Source organism: Pavona decussata, unplaced genomic scaffold, assembly GCF_977016875.1.
Source record: "Pavona decussata unplaced genomic scaffold, jaPavDecu1.1 SCAFFOLD_76, whole genome shotgun sequence".
NCBI classification, from domain to species: domain Eukaryota; kingdom Metazoa; phylum Cnidaria; class Anthozoa; order Scleractinia; family Agariciidae; genus Pavona; species Pavona decussata.
The window spans coordinates 1,161,131-1,179,509 of record NW_028145494.1 but is presented as its reverse complement, the minus strand read 5'-3'; the positions used below and the strand labels follow the sequence as shown (position 1 = coordinate 1,179,509).

The following is an 18,379-nucleotide window of genomic DNA, read 5'->3' as shown; positions in this document are numbered from 1 at the left end:
AAGTAGTATAATTTTAGAGAAAGGTTGGCTACCTGAACAGCGTGTTCTTACGTTTGTATTCTATTTCCTCAAAAATGTTTTCATTCGTCGAAACCGGAACAAGCAGAAACCTCACCTAAAAACATAAAACCACCGGAAATTTAAACTACTTCCGGTTGTGTAAAGCATGAAAACGAGGGCGGATTGTTCACAGAGTATGCGTGAGAAGTTCCAAAAATTCTCGGTGATCGTCTGTAGTTGTTGGTCTTAGCTTTTAAACGACGAATTTTGAACGGGTTTCGATCTAGATGAGTGGAGAAAAGCAAGGTGCTCTTCTACTCAAGAAACAGCTTGCAGGTGTGTGAGATTCCCTCGTTTCTGACACAAAATTCGACCCTTATAGTTTGTACAATCTATTTTGATGAATGCTAATTCGATGGCGTCGTTTTGTTTCGCTATAGATCTCAACAAGAATGGCGCGGACGGGTTTTCTGCTGGCCTTATAGACGACGATAATCTTTTCAAATGGGAATTAATGATAGTTGGACCCCCGGACACCTTCTAGTAAGTATACTTATCAGAATAAGTGTTGTAATCGCAACATATAGTAATATCATTTCGACCAGTCTTCGACGACAAAGTTTAATTTTAATTTGTTTCTGTTTTCCCTAGCGAGGGAGGCTTGTTCAAAGCACATTTGTATTTTCCCAAAGAATATCCTCAGAGACCACCGAAAATGACATTTATCTCCGAGTTTTGGCACCCCAACGGTGAGTATGTGACGATTTGGCATGATTTCTTCATTACGTGGACCATTTCCTCAGCACGTTGTTTGGCTCTTTGTTTTGTGTCGTAATTTTGTTATTTCGAAAAACTACTTGTTTCGTCGAGCTATTTCCGTAACTATCAACAGTGAAACGTTGAGGATGTAAAAAGCAATCCCTCGATTGATGAAACTCCTTTCAATCTTTGATGAATAACCCAACTATTCTTCAGAGCGTCTTTGCAATTCTTTTCATAGATGTACAAAAAGTTTTGGCAATAAGTAAACCTGTCAGGTTAAATGGACAAATTAAATCATTTTGTTGACGATTCACCTTATCGGCTAGAAACCAAACGTTAAACAAGGGTATAAATTTCAACTAATAATGGTTTTTCTTTGCCAACCATTAAAGTTAATGTGAAATGGTTACTGAATATGTACATGTTAAATTCTTGAAGAAATTGATACATAAATCATGATTTTCATGGAAACTCGTAGACCATACAAGGAACACAGACAAATGTTTCCCATTTCCTTTTGAAAATAAACCATGAAAATCTGACATGTTTCCATAGGAAGGCTTTCAACCAACGAGGATGCATGTCAATTAATGAGAGCTCGCAAGGCTGGACATTAATGCTGAGGATAGGGGTAGTTAGGTCTTTCACCAGGGCCCAGTTGTTTAAAGCCCAATTAAAGTAATACTGGGTTAATGTGAACTTTGATTGGGTTTAACTACTAATCAATAAATTGTTCTTCCAAAAGAATTTTGTCCATCAGTTTTTACTTAGACTTTCTTTACCAGTGTCGCTGAAAATATCTGTTATAAACAGTTTTAACGGGCAAAATGAAGACCTTAGTTAACTTTTAATCAAGGATTAGAGTTGATTGGTTTCGAACAACCGGGTCCAGGAGTGTAGTTTGGTGTGGCAAATTGCAAGGGTGAGGGGAGGGGTCAAGTCAAAGTTGGTTAAATTTTGGGGGGTGAAATGTGGAGTTACATAACACGACATATGTGGCCAGCTTGTCTTCAGTTTTGTGAGGTGTGGTTGGTGAGAGGTGGAGGTCAAGTTTAAATGGGTCAAATTTTGGTGCTAGCCTTCAGTTTGTGTGGGTTCACCTTATCATTTTACCAGTCAGACTTAATAGTGACTACACTGCACATTTTGCTGCGTGTACAGTAACTCCCTTTATTGCAGACACCCCCGGGACCGTGAGCTAGTGTCCTTAAGTGCGAGAGTCTGTATTAAGAGGAATTTATTTAAGTCAAACATCTGCACTCTATTATTGCCGGGGATTTAGCTCCTGCCAATATCATCGAGGTGTCCATAATAGCAAATTGTCTGCAAGGCGAGAGTTGACTGTATGTTGTACAATCATTCAGTATATTCTGCCTGTAAATTGTCTTCAGTACTTGGTTGTTTATGGCTATAGTTTTGTACCACACACTTCAATAGAATTAATCCAAAGTACTGCTCTTTCTTTACAGTACACAAAGATGGTGAAGTTTGTATCTCTATCCTTCACGAGCCAGGTGAAGACAAGTATGGTTATGAACATGCATCAGAACGGTGGCTTCCTGTACACACTGTTGAAACAATTTTGATGAGTGTTATTTCCATGATTTCTGATCCAAATGACGAGTCTCCAGCTAATGTGGATGCTGCTGTAAGTTCATTTCTAAACTCGTCAACCACATTTTACTGCCATTCCTTAACATGCCTGTTTGTTTATTTGTGCTCAATCAAAAACATTCTTCAGAGGATTACAAAGCGAAGAAAAAAATTTGGATCCCTCCATGCAGGGTTCTTGTTAAGATTACTTTGTAAAAGGAGGTAATAAATTTGCAATAGCAGGTGAACGCCATCTTGTAAATAAATGTCAAGCAGGGAATGATGGGAGTGTGATGTTTGCAGAAAGAATGGAAACCAAAATAATATGGAAGAGCTGGAAGTCAGCATTGCTTTTGACAAAGGAATATGTCCAAACCAAGAGCAATTTCTTTACCTCTAGGCGATGGATTTTCAACATGATATTATCTGCTGGATGTTTTTACATTATTTATGGCAAGGAAGGACAAGTTTTTAAAAAAAATGATGAATTTTGAAAGTGGTTTCAGTAATTTTGGAAACATTTTTATTTTCACAATAGCTGGTAACATTTATGTGAGTAGACAGTAAACAAAAAAAAAACAGTTGCCGGCTCCTAACAAGAACCTTGCCCATGGAAAGTGAAAGCGATGACCTTTTATTAGCACATAGGCTGGATGCTATTAATATTGAACTACAGAGAGATGTCTGCCAATTTAGATGTTGATGATTACAAAACATTGTTCCCGTTTTTTTCTTTTCTTTATATTTACATCATGTACACTTTTGCTTTTTCTAAGTATGTCTTTTGTTTTTCACTTCACAGAAAGACTGGCGGGAAGATTACCATGGGGAATTCAAGAAGAAAGTGAAGCAATGTGTGAGAAAGAGTCAGGAATTTTGATTGTACAGTCTGTATGCTTTTGCGATTTATAGATGTCTTTAAAATACAGAATTATGTTAAGTTTATACTAGTATGTTCTCAAATATTGATAACAGGGTTTTCAAATTACTAAGCGTGTTATTACTGGTAACTTTTGCATCTGGTGTGTTATTTGATGGTTCATTGCCAGCGATTTCTTTGACAGTATTTCATCGGCAAAATGTAACCAACCATTTTATTTCTAGATGACAAGATTTCCATTATTTTCCAAAGTTATGACTGTCATTGAATTTCTAAATGTTATTTCCCATGGCATTGAAAGACCATTTATTTACCGAAATGGATGCTTGTTACCAGTACTGACTGTTAGTTGTGCAATGGTCAGCATTAAGCTATAAATTATTTGAAACCCCTGTGATTGCAAATTGGCATCTTGCTACTCATTTTGTAATATACTTCCTGCTTTGCTTGTAGCTACTTGACTCGTTTTTGGAATGGTACATATCCTAATGGTGTATTTAACAAGGTAGTCTAATCATAGAAATTAGCTTAATAGACAATAGCAAAACAAGGTACTCCGCAAAGTATACCTTATAGCAACTTTTTGAGATGCTTTTTGTTTACATGAAAGGTTTCATGCTGCCAAGATCCTCAAGTCCTTAAGTCTGCACTGTTTTGAATCAAGATTACCATAAATCCTTGAATAAATACCTGCCAGTCTGCAAAGCATGGCAAGTGCAGGCATGAGTTTTCAGAAAATGCCTCTGCAAAAACAAGATTTCGTTGAGTTCTGCCATACTCTGCAGACTGGAGCACTAGGGGCTCTTATTTGAATTTGATGATTATTTTTCTCTTTAAAATTCCGTACATCGTAGAGACTAAGAGAATATCTTTACCCTCCTTCAGTATTCCCGGGTACCTTAAAAGTTATTGTATGTAAGTACAGGGGACACATGGGGTTGCTTACTCAAAGGGGATGCTTATTCAGAAGAGGATGCTTATTCCAGGATTTATGGTTAGAACCATGATTATAGTTATTTGAGAAGCTTTTCTTATTATCAGATTTAGGAAAATAAATGCATATGAAAGGTTTCATACCTATTTAATATTGTCATTTGTACTTGTTGTATTGGTGGTACATATTTAACTGAACTCACACATTTTGATGTTTAAAACCCAACTATTGACATCATTAATTAGAACTTAACCATTTAACCTCTGCTAAAGCTGTGACCTTCAGAATCTATGTACTATTAAAAAGCATACTAGATATTTCTAAAAATATTTTTTTAATCTCAACCTCAGATAATTTGCACTTGGGACATGTTTTGCAGTGAAAATTATAGCCAAAGCAAGTTTGATCATCCCTTTGTCAAAATGTGTCTGATTTTGTTTTTTTTTTGTTTTTTTATAACAAATCAAACTTCAAAGAAGCCGGGAAGTTCGGCTTTGGATTCCAACATACTGGCTGACTTCCAAAATAACAAATAACTCTATTATTTGTGCAAAGTCAAATGCAGACACCAACAACTTAAGTGTCCCACACAGACATTATTAGGGTGCCATGGAGAGTAATATGATGCCCTAAAAAATGACTGCGTGACAGCCTATGACAACCCAGATTTTACATTTCTGTGATCATAACTTAAATAAAATAAATATTGCCTAGTTATTTTATATTGACAAAGTCAAATGAATAAATTAATCTATTGTGGAATGGTAAATTTAAAGGGATATTCTGCCACAGGAAAAAGTAAGGATTTCATACGGTAGTACAGTCTTAACCCTTTCCACCATGAGACCTAATGTGATAGTGCCCTGATCATACGTTGTAATATGGTCAAGATTACTTTGGTCATTGTCAATGACATTTTGCAACCAAAATGCTTTTGAAAAGAGCAGTTCATTATTTTAAGAAAGAAAAAAAAATTATATTGTACCCTTCTGATATATAACAGGAAAAAAGTGTGCATTATACCTGCCATGTAAATAGGGTATGGTTTGGTTCACCACCCCAACAAGTTTGAATTTTTTGTTGAATGAATTTGTGTTCCGAGATGTATCTTGTGCTATTCTCTGCATTTAAGAGCAGAAGAATGGCCTATATTTTAGGTCAAAGGCTCAACAAAATAATATTGTCAAGTTTGTTATAAATTATCACCCCAGTGCAATAAAACTGTTGATGAGTGCCTCTGGCCAGAGACAGAGTAGGCCAGTAGGGATTGAAAAATGTTAGGCTGTTTTTATAAATTCTCGCATTTTTGTTTCCAAAATGCGCTAGAACAGATCACGAGCTGTTCCTTTCAAGAATTGACTTGATTTCTTTCCTCCTCTTTCTTTTGCTTATTTGAGATGTGAATCGTGGGGCTTGAGGTCAAACACATGCAAAACTTCCACCAAATTTGAGCCAAAAGAACAAAAAGCGAGCCAAGATGGGTTATGCCCCGAAACCTGCAATATTGATGCAATCATCAAGACTGATAAAAATGGTATACACCGCTACTGTGTTTGTTTACTAGTTTGTAAAAAAACCTTATATATATAATTCATGGTGGGAAGGGTTAAAGAGAGTGTTGGCTGAAGGTTTGTTGAGTCAGAGGTCAAGTTGATCAGCCAGGACTTCAGTTGTGAGGATATACTGTTGTACCCTTGAGCTTACCGGCAATATCATGGCCTAAAACAGCTTGCACAGCAAGTACTTCCTTGGATTTGTGTGTTACTAGAAAAAAGCCTTTGTCACTTCTTGGTTGTAAACAAGTTGGAAAGAGAGCAAAACGCTTGTCCCAACTTTGTTGAGCCAGTACGTGGAAAATGCTTTTAGTGAGCACAAAACCCTACAGAAACGTTTGTACCCAGGCTACATCCAAGACAAAAAATTAAGACTTCTTCGTCAACTTATCTTTTATCATTTGTTTTGTGATAATTTTTTTGTAGTTTAAACTTGTGGCTGGTTTTCCACGTGATCTGTGATTTGCTTTTTCTTGCGAGGCTTTTGTAATGATTACTTTTAACGTTCTTGACTGGATCAGTGAACTTTCTTTCTTTCAAACCATGCATAGTGATCTTTTTTCTTGTAATAAATAATGATAAACAATTATTGTGTTGCTTTAATAACTCACCAATATTTCAAGCATATATGGTGTTGAAATTACCCTACATGCTTTTTGTTTCGGAGGATTTAGAATTTCCAAAAAAAGTGAAAATTTTGCAGCTTTTATTGATTTGGTAAGATGTTCTTGATCTTCATTCATTTTATAATCATTCAAAAACTGGGAAAAATACAAAACATCCAGAAACTCAAACATCAGAAACAAATTAATCATGATTGACTTTCTGTGGAGTACACTAGTACCTTACATTAATATTTTGTGTTTTGGTGTGGAGCCAAGGACCACCTTTACATCTCTTTTTTGAGGATAATTACAGTAATTTTCACTGGTTTGATTTTTGCGAGCTATCAACAATAGACGAAAACTTGAAAATTAAAAACTCATATGCGAATAAAGGCATTTAAGGGTAATAATAGTTATTTATCTTTTAGTATTTTGATCGGTGGCATGTTCTGCTTAAGCACAGATGAGGTTGCAGTAGTAGTGAGTTAGCAGAAAAGAGTGGGAATGTTGCTAGAGTCTTGCCTCCAATACACAAACTTCAGTGTACAGTACAAATGATTTCTAAGTCTTCTTTCCTGCAATTACAGACCAAATTAACATTTCATGACAAGGCAGTGTTTGGTGACGAAGTAAAATGGCCGTTGAAAAGAAGGCTTTGCTCAAAGCCAAATGAATGCAGTTTTATTAATTAAGCTTATTAAGGGTAAGCTGGATTAAGTAATAAACATTAATTACTGAAGTGTGTTGTCTGTATCAACAAATTTGCATAACCTAAATGACTGTATATTTGATATTATGTGTGAACTGTAGAGTATGTTTATTGCACAAATAAAGGAATTTTTAGGGAAATACTGGTATCATAGATGAACATCTCCTGTTTGCTAACCTTTTGACTTTACCTGTAACATTAAAATGGTCGAATTATGTTACATCAACTTTAATTTATTTGACAGCCTAGTGTAGCTTAACCAATTCAATATTATTGAAATCAACATTTCCCACTGTGAAAACCCTGTTTGGTATAACAGCTGTTGTCAGAGTAAGAAGGTATTTGGAGGACAACTAGACACATCATTAAAATGACTCACTTTTAAACAAATGCATACATTAGGTCATTTTGTTCCAGAAACCACAGTCCAAGCTCTCCTGTCTTTAAATTACTGTCTGGCCCTAATAGTTTGATTAAAAGACGATTGGGCGAGTTTATTTTGGTTTATTGGGGGGGTGGGGGTACTCCTCAGAATTTTTGGTAGGGGTGTACAGCTCGCTTCTGCAAACCCTGACCCTATTTCAGACCAAAACTAAAATTTTCCGGTATCCTTTTTCAGACCAGGCCTCAATAATTGAAAGTTACTTTATCCATTTTCAGTCCTGGTTTCTAGAATCCTTACCCATTTTCAGACTAAAAGTCTATATCCTATTTCAGACCAAAACAGCTTAAAAACAAAACCCTTTGGCGCCGTACATACCTACGTGCCTTTTATAGGGAAGTATCCCTACCCCCCCCCCCCCTCCACCCTCTGGGCTACTTTGCTTGTGGAGCAGACTTCTCTAGAACTTTGGATAACTTGTTACAGTGGGGGAAATGCTTGCTCATGACTTGCGTCTCCCAAACTTATAATCATTTCTATAGCCTTTGCCTACAGAAACGAGGAAACTTTACCATTTCTTAAAGAAAACACAGAAGTGTGTTGAAGCAGATTTTAAATAATGAAGTTAAAGATGTTTTTTTAGCTTACATTATAAAAGTAACAAAGTAGACAAAACAAACCCGGACTCAAAAAACATTTTAATCACCAAGAGCCTGTAGAGAGCTTTTAGAGTTGTACAGCCTGTCGTGTTTGCATAAATCATGTGTAGCATACAAAAAGTCCTTAAAAGACATTCATTACACCTGTACACTATATAATAAAGGCAAACAAAAAGATACTGAGCCTAACATGAAGTAACTTCCCTGAACAGTACACAAACCAGTAAGCATTATGTATAATGGAAGGCAAGTGAGAACAACTCCAGTTTATTTGTAAATTACATATTAATAAATAAAAAAAAAGTTGTAGCTCATTTCTTCTCAGTGCAAATTTATGCAAATGTAGTTAATATGATAAATTCATAACTTGTATTGAGTGTTATTCCTCTCAAATAAATTTATGCAAATATTGGTAATGAAATGCTTTATTGTATATGTAAATTTATGTAAAGATGATGAATTGATTATTTAGATCGTCTCAAAATGATTATTTTTGGCCTAGCTAAGATTGGACATAATAATTATAGTAATAATGCATGGAACAGTGAAACACGAAAATGTCACAGCAACACATTAATCACTATCACTATTCAGTGACGTAATCCTCTTCCACTTTTGTTTTCTCTTTTTTATCAAGGGAGATGACTCAATTTGAAGACTACTTTTGTGTGGCAAACGAGTGTCTGTATAAGTAACTGCAGTTTTACCCCGGTAGCTTGGAAAGCCACTTATTTTAGACTGTGCTTTAGATCTGGAAAGCATTGAAATATTCGCATCTTCTGAATGGTCAAAGGTAGCTATAGGGGACCTGTGTCTCCTTTTTGTGAAGATGGATCTTGTTGTCTTAGAACAAGGTGTAGGTTGTATAATCGTGCTTTCATCGCTTTCATTCTCTGAGGAGTCACTGGGTGTACGTTCACGTGTTTCAACCCGTATAGCTATCGAGGCTGATGGAGTGAGATGTTGGTTCTGCTTTAGTCTCAGGCTAAACCTGTTGGTGCATGTTTTTCTAATGTTCTTTGTTGTTTGAGATGCTCTGCTGTGGCATGGCTTTCTGTAGTGGTTACTGCAATCTCCCAGCACCTCCACATCTGAATCACTGCTACTGTCATAATCCACGCTGTCTTTATGTTCAAGAGGTTTCTTCACTTTACACTTTACATTTTTTGTCGCCTTGTTAATGGAGACCCTCTGCCTGAAAGATAAATAATAGCTTGAACTGTCGTAAAATGAACAATAAAGAAATCAAATTGATCAGAAATTTTAAAATATACTGGGTGTGTTCAAGATGGACATGGAAGACTGAAAGAACCCAATAAATATTGGTGTTAAACTCACTCCAGTTGATAAATGCATCGAAAGGAGGCTGCCTCGTCACTATCCCACTTGAGCTTTATGTAAAAAGACTGGAGTCACAAGTTAGATTAACTGTTGAAGAAGACCTCCACCTACAAAAAAGCCCTTCCCTTTCCAGTATTAAGAAAAAAAAGTTTTAATCTGTATCCTGTATTCTGCGACAATTTCAACCCTCTGGCACATCCTTCTACAATTATTGTACAAATCATCTACCTGTTAGCAAGTTGCACATGGCAAACAATGGTACACATACAAGACTGATACCTCGTTCTTGGGTGAGCAGATGATGTTGAAGTTGAAGCACTGGCTTTAGCTCGTTTCTCAGCTATGTTGATCCAGCCATTTGCAGACTGATTGTTTTCTTTTCTGGAAGATGTTGACTCCTGGAATTCATCATCACTCATGGAGTTTTGCTAAACCATTAGTAGAAACAAATCAATGGGGTCATTTTCACACTTATGCTATGTCTTGGGGCATGTTCCATGTAAAATAACATTACTTTAAAGGATGCTGAGAGCTGCCCAGTATGTTCATGATTATATGATTTGGAGGGAGAACATACAATTATGTGGAATCTCAAGCTCCACAATGGTCTGCCAAAAGTTGTAGACCAGGTTGCAAGAAGAAGGCTTCACCCAGATGCAGCAGGGTATTGCAGATGATGCTCCAAGCCTTTAGCTAGCCAGAATCCCACACATGGCCACTATGGCAGAGGGAGACATCTATTGATGTAAATGTATGTGCTAGAGACATGTATGGATTTAGCTCTCTATAGTCAAAGCCCAGCTGGGGTAGCCTTGATGGTTGCTGGTGAATTAGACATGTATACTCCCTCTATGGTAAAACCTCATATACACTTACAAAATAATAAAACCTTTTGTCAAATGAGACCCCATTCAGGCTTTCTCACAGAATTTTTCTTGAGAATGATGGCCGGCCAAAAGAGCAATTTTACATAGAGGATATGGGGCAATCTTTTGTGAATATAAACTGCAGGACAAAAGCAAAAACTCATAGACAAGCAAATTTAACCAAAAAGGAAAAATGCCTGAAATTTGGCATTGGACAATTAAAGAGCTGAGAGCATAAATGATCTAAATGACATTTCAGATTGTTTTTTGTTGATTCAGCTCAGGTTCACCGGAGGTTTTGCATATGGCCTTGAATTCCTTCAGGGAATGTTACTCCGACCAATGTTCTATCTGCTGCTTTGCTCTTTGTTTGCATAAAAACCTAACACTATGGGCAAGATTCAATTTATTACAAAATGAAGGGAAAAACAGTGGATAAAACATTGAAGCAATGTTTCCCAAACAAATTCAAGACCACATGAAAAACTCCACTGAATCCGAGCTTAAACAACAAAAAGTGATCTGAAAAGTCATTTGCAATAGGTCTAATAATATGCACCCAGCCCTTTAAATATCATGTTTGTTTAACAATCAGTCAGTGTATTTTTTCCTAACCTGTCTTTTTCGTTTACTGTTGGTTCGTCTCTGCTCAGGTTTCTGTTGTTTTATGAGTCTCTGTGATTGCCGAGAGTTCCTAGTGCTTGGTCCAGCCTTTTCTAACCTGCTTGTCCTCTTTGAATCTTGTTTTCTTGCTTTAACTTGGTTCCTGCTCTTATTCCGGGAATTTTTACTGTGATTACCAAACGGTACCCACTCACTGTTTAGCTCATCTGAGAAAACAAAATGGTAGTTCCAATGAATGCATTTGAATAATACTCAGAGATACCATGGCAAAGTTCTCACAAGTCTGGGGGTGGGAGGGGGGCAGTTCACAGATTCCAGAACGTACAGTACATTTTCCCCCAGTGTTCTCTATATTAGTGGTTGGGACATTTTGTTTAAATATCAAGACAATTTATCTCTGATGATCAGTTCCTTCATTCTCATAACTTGTATGTTTGATCATGAAAGGGGTATTGCCTGTATAACAGGCAATTGTTTAGCCAAGCACAAAGTACAAGACATCAAGCATAAAGTGAGAGCATGCTCAGGTAAGAGGGAAAACAATATTTTTCGTTCCCTCATTACCTATTTTACTGTGAACATCTAATAACGTAAAGTAAGGATCCTTTTTTAGTCCAACTTTCAGAGCCTAATGAAGCAGAAACCTTAAGTTTAAAACTCTCGCTTGTGAGGAATAACTCACCAGCTGACTCATCGTCACTAACAATAAAGCTGTTGGTACTCGCAGGTGAAGCACATGATTGTTCTTCAATCATTTGAGGCAGACTGAAACACAGCAACAATCAATCAATCAATCAATCAATCAATCAATCAATCAATCAATCAATCAATCAATCAATCAAGTTGATATTGAAACACAGCAACAATCAATCAATCAATCAATCAATCAATCAATCAATCAATCAATCAATCAAGTTGATATTGAAAAAAGAGGCACAGCAAAGGATACCTATATTATTATTAGAGGAAACTTTGCATTAGTTTGAAAATTGGTTGAAAGACTAACTAACGATAACAGTAAAACAACTTAACTTTAACGGATAATGGGCTTATCTACAGAGGGCTTTATATTGACAGATTAAAGTGCCTTTGAAGCGAAAATTGCTTTTGTGTAGTTATAAAATTTGCACTTTGAAAAATATGATTCCGAAGTTTTAGAGTGCTGGGGTAAGAATTGCGGATTTTGCGAACTTTCAAAGTTGGGCTATTTTGCTCTCAAAAATGGTCAGAGGACTGGGTCAAGTGACGTCACTTTGGTGCCAAAAGTTTGTTTACTCTCATTCCGTTCTTGCCGCCAAAGAGGATTGTAAAAAGGGAAAAGCATGTCTAGCGATTCTGAAATGAGCAGCTTCTCAGACATATCAAGCAGCAACGATGAAGAAATATCCTTTCTTCTCTTCTGCCATGATGAATTGCAATTCTTGGCACCAATATGATGTCAGCGGTTATTGTCATGTGGCTTTTTGACCGCGCGATTCGAATACCATTTTTGAGTGCAAAATAGCTCAACTTTGAGCGCTCACAAAATCGGCATCTCCTATTGGAGAAGGCTTAGACACATACCTGTCGATACCGTTCATGGTACCTCTTGAGGATCTTGTGTGAGCTGTGTGACTGTTACGTAATGTATATGGGCTATCTCTCTGTAGTGGAATTTCATCATTACTTTCTCCAGTGTCACTTTCATCATCATCATCATCAACAACAATGCGTCTGTCATCACCATTACCTTCACCACCATCAACATCATCATCCCTAATGTAAGTGGAATAAAGATATGCTTGCAGTGCTTCGTCAGTGTCATCAATGAAGGAGTCTTCCAAGTCATATTGATCAAGCTGTAGCTGTCTGGATACATGTGAGAACTCTCTTCTGGCATTCTAGAAATAAAAGGAAAATTTCTTCTAACTTATTTTATCAACTATTACTGCGGATTCAGTTTGTTCCATGCATCTTGCAACAATCACCTGGTATTTATCATAGATTTTTAATAATACCCCCCTCCCCAGGGGGGATACTCGGGTATAAACGTGATGGGGGAGGGGGGGGGGGGGGGTCCGACGTATTTTTGTGGGTCTAAAATTTTCACTCCTGTATTTTTTTGGGTCTGAAAAATCTGCGCGTATTTTTTTGGGTTCGAATTTCTTCCAGGCTAATAGTTCTTACGCAATTCAAGCCAAAGTTCCTGCAAGATCCGAGAGGCAGAAAGGCAGTATTTTTAGGGTATAAAAGTCATGAATTTTTTTGGTCTAAAATTTCCAGTCTTGTATTTTTTTGGGTGCACAATATAAGGTCCCTGTATTTTTTTGGGGGGTGCAAAATATTAGGCTCCGTCGGACCCCCCCCCCCCGTCACGTTTATACCCCAGTACCCCGCTGTACCTCCATCTGATAAAAGCCTTAGAGACTTACAGTATTTAACCTTTCTACAACACCCATCCCCCAACAGGATTGATTGGCCATTACAAGGAGATTTCAGCAAGAGTAAAATAAACAGCTATCCTATGTGACCAGTCCCCCGGTAAGTATCGTTTTCCAAACTACCAAGATTATCCCACTTTAATCACTAGAGTCAGACCACTTCTACGCTTAGGGGTAATGTTTTGAAATTTTCTGCTGTTTTTATCCTCCACAAGAAAGCTTGCGGCAACTTGTTGGATAACGTAACTGTGACATGACAGTGAATAATTTTTGTTCAAGGCTTGACATTTGGGTGGTTGCTTATGGGAGGTTCAACTGTATTTTAATGCATGAATGAAATGGTTACGGGACAAAAGAGCATGGACATTGTAGAGAGGTGAACATTGTAGGGATTAGTTCCTTCCAAAGACCACAGGTCCAGGATGGGCTTTTAAGTAAACATGAAAAGACTAATGGTATCGTGACTCCCTCTGTTCTCCTCTAAAGCCAACCTGCCATGCTTGAGCATCAACCATTAGGTCCACACATGCAGCATTAGTATAAATCAGAGCTCTCATTAACAGCCATTACCCATGACACAAGAATGAGCACATGGCTGAGCTCACTCGATGTTACAGGTGATGCTTAGTCCCCAAATTAATAAACATACGCATGAAACAAAGCAAATTGAGAAAAATACTTATAATAAACACTGCCCCAATGTGCAGGAAAATGTACTTCTATTATTTTAGGGTCTAATTTTAAAACTTTTCTGGGGATGCATGCCCCCAGACAGCCTTAGAAGCTTAGGCCCACTATACAGGTGTTCGTCATTGGCAATTGGCCATGTATTGGGGACTGTTGCAGGTGAAAATCTACATGTCACGCCTGCTTTAAAAATTTAATGACATCCCTGTAAATGCAAGCACAAGTTAAGAAGGCTGCACTGTTGAATTTGAAACTACTGGAGTACTCATGCTGTACCCACCAGAGCTCATACAGGTATCTGCCGTGAAACAGTGGATATCAATCCTACTGTTCAGTGTGATAACACTTCTATTATGGTTAACTTAAAGTTTTCAAAAAAGATCAAATGCAACTATTACAATTTAAAATTATTAACTGTAAAATAAAGAATTATCAGTGAATACCATCATTTTCGATAAATTTTTTTGTTCAAATTGCTATTTTCGAAACAAATTCTCTCAAAAGAGGGAAGGGAGCTTTCATCCTAAATAACTGCGATTCTTGAAGATGCACTACATGTATCCTAGGGCAAACTTCACCTTCTTCAAATTTTATTGAAATCTGTTATGTAAGAAATCACATTCTGGAAACAATAATATTCTTACTATTTCTAAAGGTGCTTTTCTATAGCACACAAGAATAGTTTTTGAATTTCAAGAATCATGTTTCAGAAGAAGGAATGACTCCATCTGGACTGTGATTTACAACCAACCAATTTCCCACAAATCAATTAGTGAGATGCCTAGTCAAAGCAAGTGCTAACTGATAAATGGTCAAAGTTGTTCAGTCATACAAAATTGAAATCGTGATCAAACCTCAATTAGTAGATAACTCTTGGGAAAAGCTTATCATAATACATAATCATCGCTTTCGTGGTATCGTTTTCACGAATACATACTGGTCCTTGCCGTATTCCTCTGTTTTGCAAACTTCTGGTCCAAGGATTATCCACATGAGTAGGTGGTTCATAATCGTCATCAAGATCATCTGAGTCAATTGCATCAACAACATCTTCTTCTACTAAATCATCGTCATCATTCCAAACCCTCTGATCTTTGTCTCCCACACGTACTTTGGTTGGTGGAGATTTGAAGGGGCTCACATGAACCTAAGAGAATTGAAGAACTCAGTGAGGTAAATAAAAAGGGGCCTTAGAATGTAGCTCTACTCTCACGAGTTGACTATTTGCCATGTAGAGAAATGTACTTCCCTCTTTTATTTTTCTTCCGCCTTACATACTGAATTTGATTGATTTGCTCACAACTCTACAAACTCAGGAACCTGAAACAAAACGAACGACTTATCCTTTTGTTTTGTTGCAAACAGGGAACAAAAAACAACACTACTCTAGGCTTGAGTTTCTTCAGTCATTTGGCAAAAGTCATAAGTTAATGCTTCATATCCAAGCCTTTTGACCAAACAATAAATACCAAACTATGCTTACAACATCATAATCAGTCTTTTTTTCCAAATTAGAATTAATTTGGAGAAATTTGGATTCAAAAAAGGACAAAAATCAGTACTCAAGCCCTTTTGCAATGCCACTGAATCATTCACTAATGAAGTAAATGTTAACTGGCCATTTAAAGATCTGCCCAAGCTGACCAAAGCTTTAAAAGTTGACAACAAACACACTTGAAAATGTCATGAACACTGTTTGTGGCAAAGAATTGATGGTGTAATATTGAACACAAAATGGATGAACGACACTTGAAAAATCAGAAATTATGAATTTAAATATTCAGGACAAATAAAATAGAGGAGACATCTGCCTGCTGTTACACTCATTCAAAATACATGGCTTTTGTGCCCGTGGGATTAATACAATTTAATAAACAAAATTTATTCCTATAAGCAACAAAAATGGTTACAATCAAATACATTTTTAAAAAAGTCAAAGCAGGATATAAAAAGTCTCAAAATAGTCTCTTAATAAAGTACATCACTTAAAAACCAAAAACATACAAAAATAGTAAAGATGTTTGGTATTTTAAAGTGACACTTTGGTAATCTCAGTAATCAAGCTTAACTTTCCGCTGTCAGTTCAGTAAGTCTTACTATCTTTCTTAATTCTTTTGCACCTGCATGGCGTCGCATCTGTTAGATTTTATGAGCTAAAGCGTATTTTGACAGGTACTAATTAGTAATCCGATATAATGGAAAGAGCGAAATGAAATTGATCTTCGTTTTAAAATTAAAATCGCATAGAAGTATGGTTTACAAGGTTTATTAAGTGTAAGTTTTATATATATAGTAAACGCAACTTGGAATCTTTCAGTCGTACATCCTTGGATTTCAACTAAAGCTTCCATCAAGCGAAATCTTAATAGCACAAAAACATGTAAACTTATTTTTAATTAATAGAATCATAATTTTTGCATATACGTGTCGCCTTTCAAGATTGTACCTTTGTTATGCAACGAAATCGAGCCTTGCAGATCGGGCAGGTATTTGTATTCTGTAGAATGAAAACATGCTTTGCGTTAGAGACAACTTAAATAATTGATTTTCATTTATCCATGAATCTCGTAAATGAGATATTTACTGATACTACAAAGCATAAAATTGAATAAATTCAACAGAATGACGATGTCTACTGACCTCAGCCCATTCCAAAATACAAGGGAAACAAAACCAGTGATTGCAGACACTCAATTTTCCGCGGCAAGAAACTCTTTCCAAACAAATAATACAGTTGGAAGGCTCATCATCGTGATCAGGGACACGTTTTGTAGGTTCTGTGTGTTTTCCGCCTTTCTTCAACCGAGACATCGCTTATCTATTTACGAATTTCTCTTTTTCAAAATGGCGCCCTTTTCGGCAGAGCAAAATGGCTGGCTGGCTCTGCGAGAAATTACGGCTTCTGATTGGTCAATATTTTCGAGGGAAGTTCAACCAATCATAATTGTGGTACAAGGTCCAGGTGAGAGCCTGGAACGAGACACGGTTGTTGATATTACCCGCTGGCTCGTAATTCGCGGTCATTAGACGGAAACTTTTCATTGAAAACATGGCTGATGTTGGCGGTATGATAGCCGTCTCGGGCATAGAAAGCCCCAACAAAAGGGCCAAAATGGATAGCGGATTGACAGCAACCAACTTCGATGAATCAAAATTCGCCAGATATTACAGAACGGACACAGTCAGCTCGCCCACAAGCTCACATTCCTCGCCAGTCGCTAGTGATTCATCAGCATTTTATTCATACCCGTACACTTTCTCGTCGAATTCTTTCTCTTCATACACGTATCCTTGTGGACAGGCCGACGCAGCAGCTATGTACACATACCCAGCATCTTACGGCGTTCACTACAATACGCTGAATGGTTTCAGTTCGGAATATTCCACCGCGACAGGTATGCATATATGCGCTTAGCTTCTTGTCGACTTCTGCGACTCATATCGCTTAATGCGTTACTTGAGAGATCATAAATATTTCAGCTGGCGTACTAAGTTTCATTGTAAAAGCAGGGTAATCTGTTGAGGAACGTCATTTTTGTACACAAAAAAGAGGATTTGGAGTGAAAAGGGGAAATCGTGTGTAAGAATTAGCGCTGAAATGCAGTCGCGAGTTGGGCGTGCACGCAATGCGCTAATGTTCTTAGGGGCTCTATTGCTGTGCGTCTGCTGCTCCCATGTCTGTTGCCTTAATATTGTTGTTTAACTTTGAAATTCATCTATTTTTAAATGACTGTCACGTTTAGTCAATAAACCATGAATGTTGTGTGGCTTGGCCTCAAAAAGGAATCAACGCGCTTGCCAGCACCGGGCGCATATGAGCAGAGTGCGTGTGTTATAGATCCGCGCAAGGAAATGTTATTGAATGTCGTATTATTGTGCTTGTCATTTACTTGTGTGCTCATTGACCACGCAATGTCTGGAAACCCTCTTCCTGAAAGAATGAAAGAAGGACATATCTCAGTTGATGCTTGAGTTCCGGCATAGCTGTGCAGAACGTGGAATTTGTCTGTTTATTTTCTGAGAATCGACCTTTTCAATTTGTGTCAAAAATGTTGTCTAAAATACAGTCGGCTACGGAGCGTCGTTTAATATGCGTGAATGTGCGCGGTACATTTCTTCGGCCTTGGTGATAGGAATAAAAATGTTAATGAAAATAAGCTTAGCGCAATATCTTGTTGACTTTTTCTTGGGAGTCATGCAGTCTTTTCTGGCCGTGCTATCAGTATTTTTCATCTGCAAAGTTATTTTTCCCGAACGTGCTCTTTCCTTCAAATGGATAGCCTCTTAATTTTAAGTGATAGTAACACCCTGATAAACGCATTTTTCAATTGACATTAATTTTCGTACTCACTGGCTTTTTTATT

At 37.2% G+C, this 18,379-nt stretch overlaps 3 protein-coding genes across 3 annotated transcripts in view; 2 read left to right on the top strand and 1 right to left on the bottom strand.

The window, feature by feature from the left end:
• The first annotated feature begins 184 nt into the window (after positions 1-184).
• LOC146476533 (ubiquitin-conjugating enzyme E2 G1-like) lies at positions 185-7,176 on the top strand. Its single transcript, XM_085114398.1, has 5 exons — positions 185-336; positions 441-543; positions 652-749; positions 2,232-2,410; positions 3,158-7,176. Exons 1-5 carry the CDS (start codon positions 288-290, stop codon positions 3,233-3,235), a joined length of 507 nt encoding a protein of 168 aa, XP_084970524.1. The 5' UTR covers positions 185-287; the 3' UTR covers positions 3,236-7,176.
• Positions 5,760-16,972, bottom strand: LOC146476532 (uncharacterized). The gene is made up of 8 exons (XM_085114397.1): positions 16,656-16,972; positions 16,462-16,512; positions 14,953-15,162; positions 12,472-12,788; positions 11,591-11,673; positions 10,900-11,114; positions 9,698-9,846; positions 5,760-9,272 (listed from the first exon to the last, which is right to left on the bottom strand). Exons 1-8 carry the CDS (start codon positions 16,824-16,826, stop codon positions 8,651-8,653), a joined length of 1,818 nt encoding a protein of 605 aa, XP_084970523.1. The 5' UTR covers positions 16,827-16,972; the 3' UTR covers positions 5,760-8,650.
• Positions 16,973-16,976: 4 nt separating this feature from the next.
• LOC146476531 (heterogeneous nuclear ribonucleoprotein L-like) overlaps positions 16,977-18,379 on the top strand; it is a 35,298-nt gene continuing 33,895 nt past the window's right edge. The window contains exon 1 of the mRNA XM_085114396.1: positions 16,977-17,410. Coding sequence (XP_084970522.1) covers positions 17,065-17,410 — 346 coding nt within the window. The 5' untranslated portion in view covers positions 16,977-17,064. The remainder of the gene's footprint in view (positions 17,411-18,379) is intronic.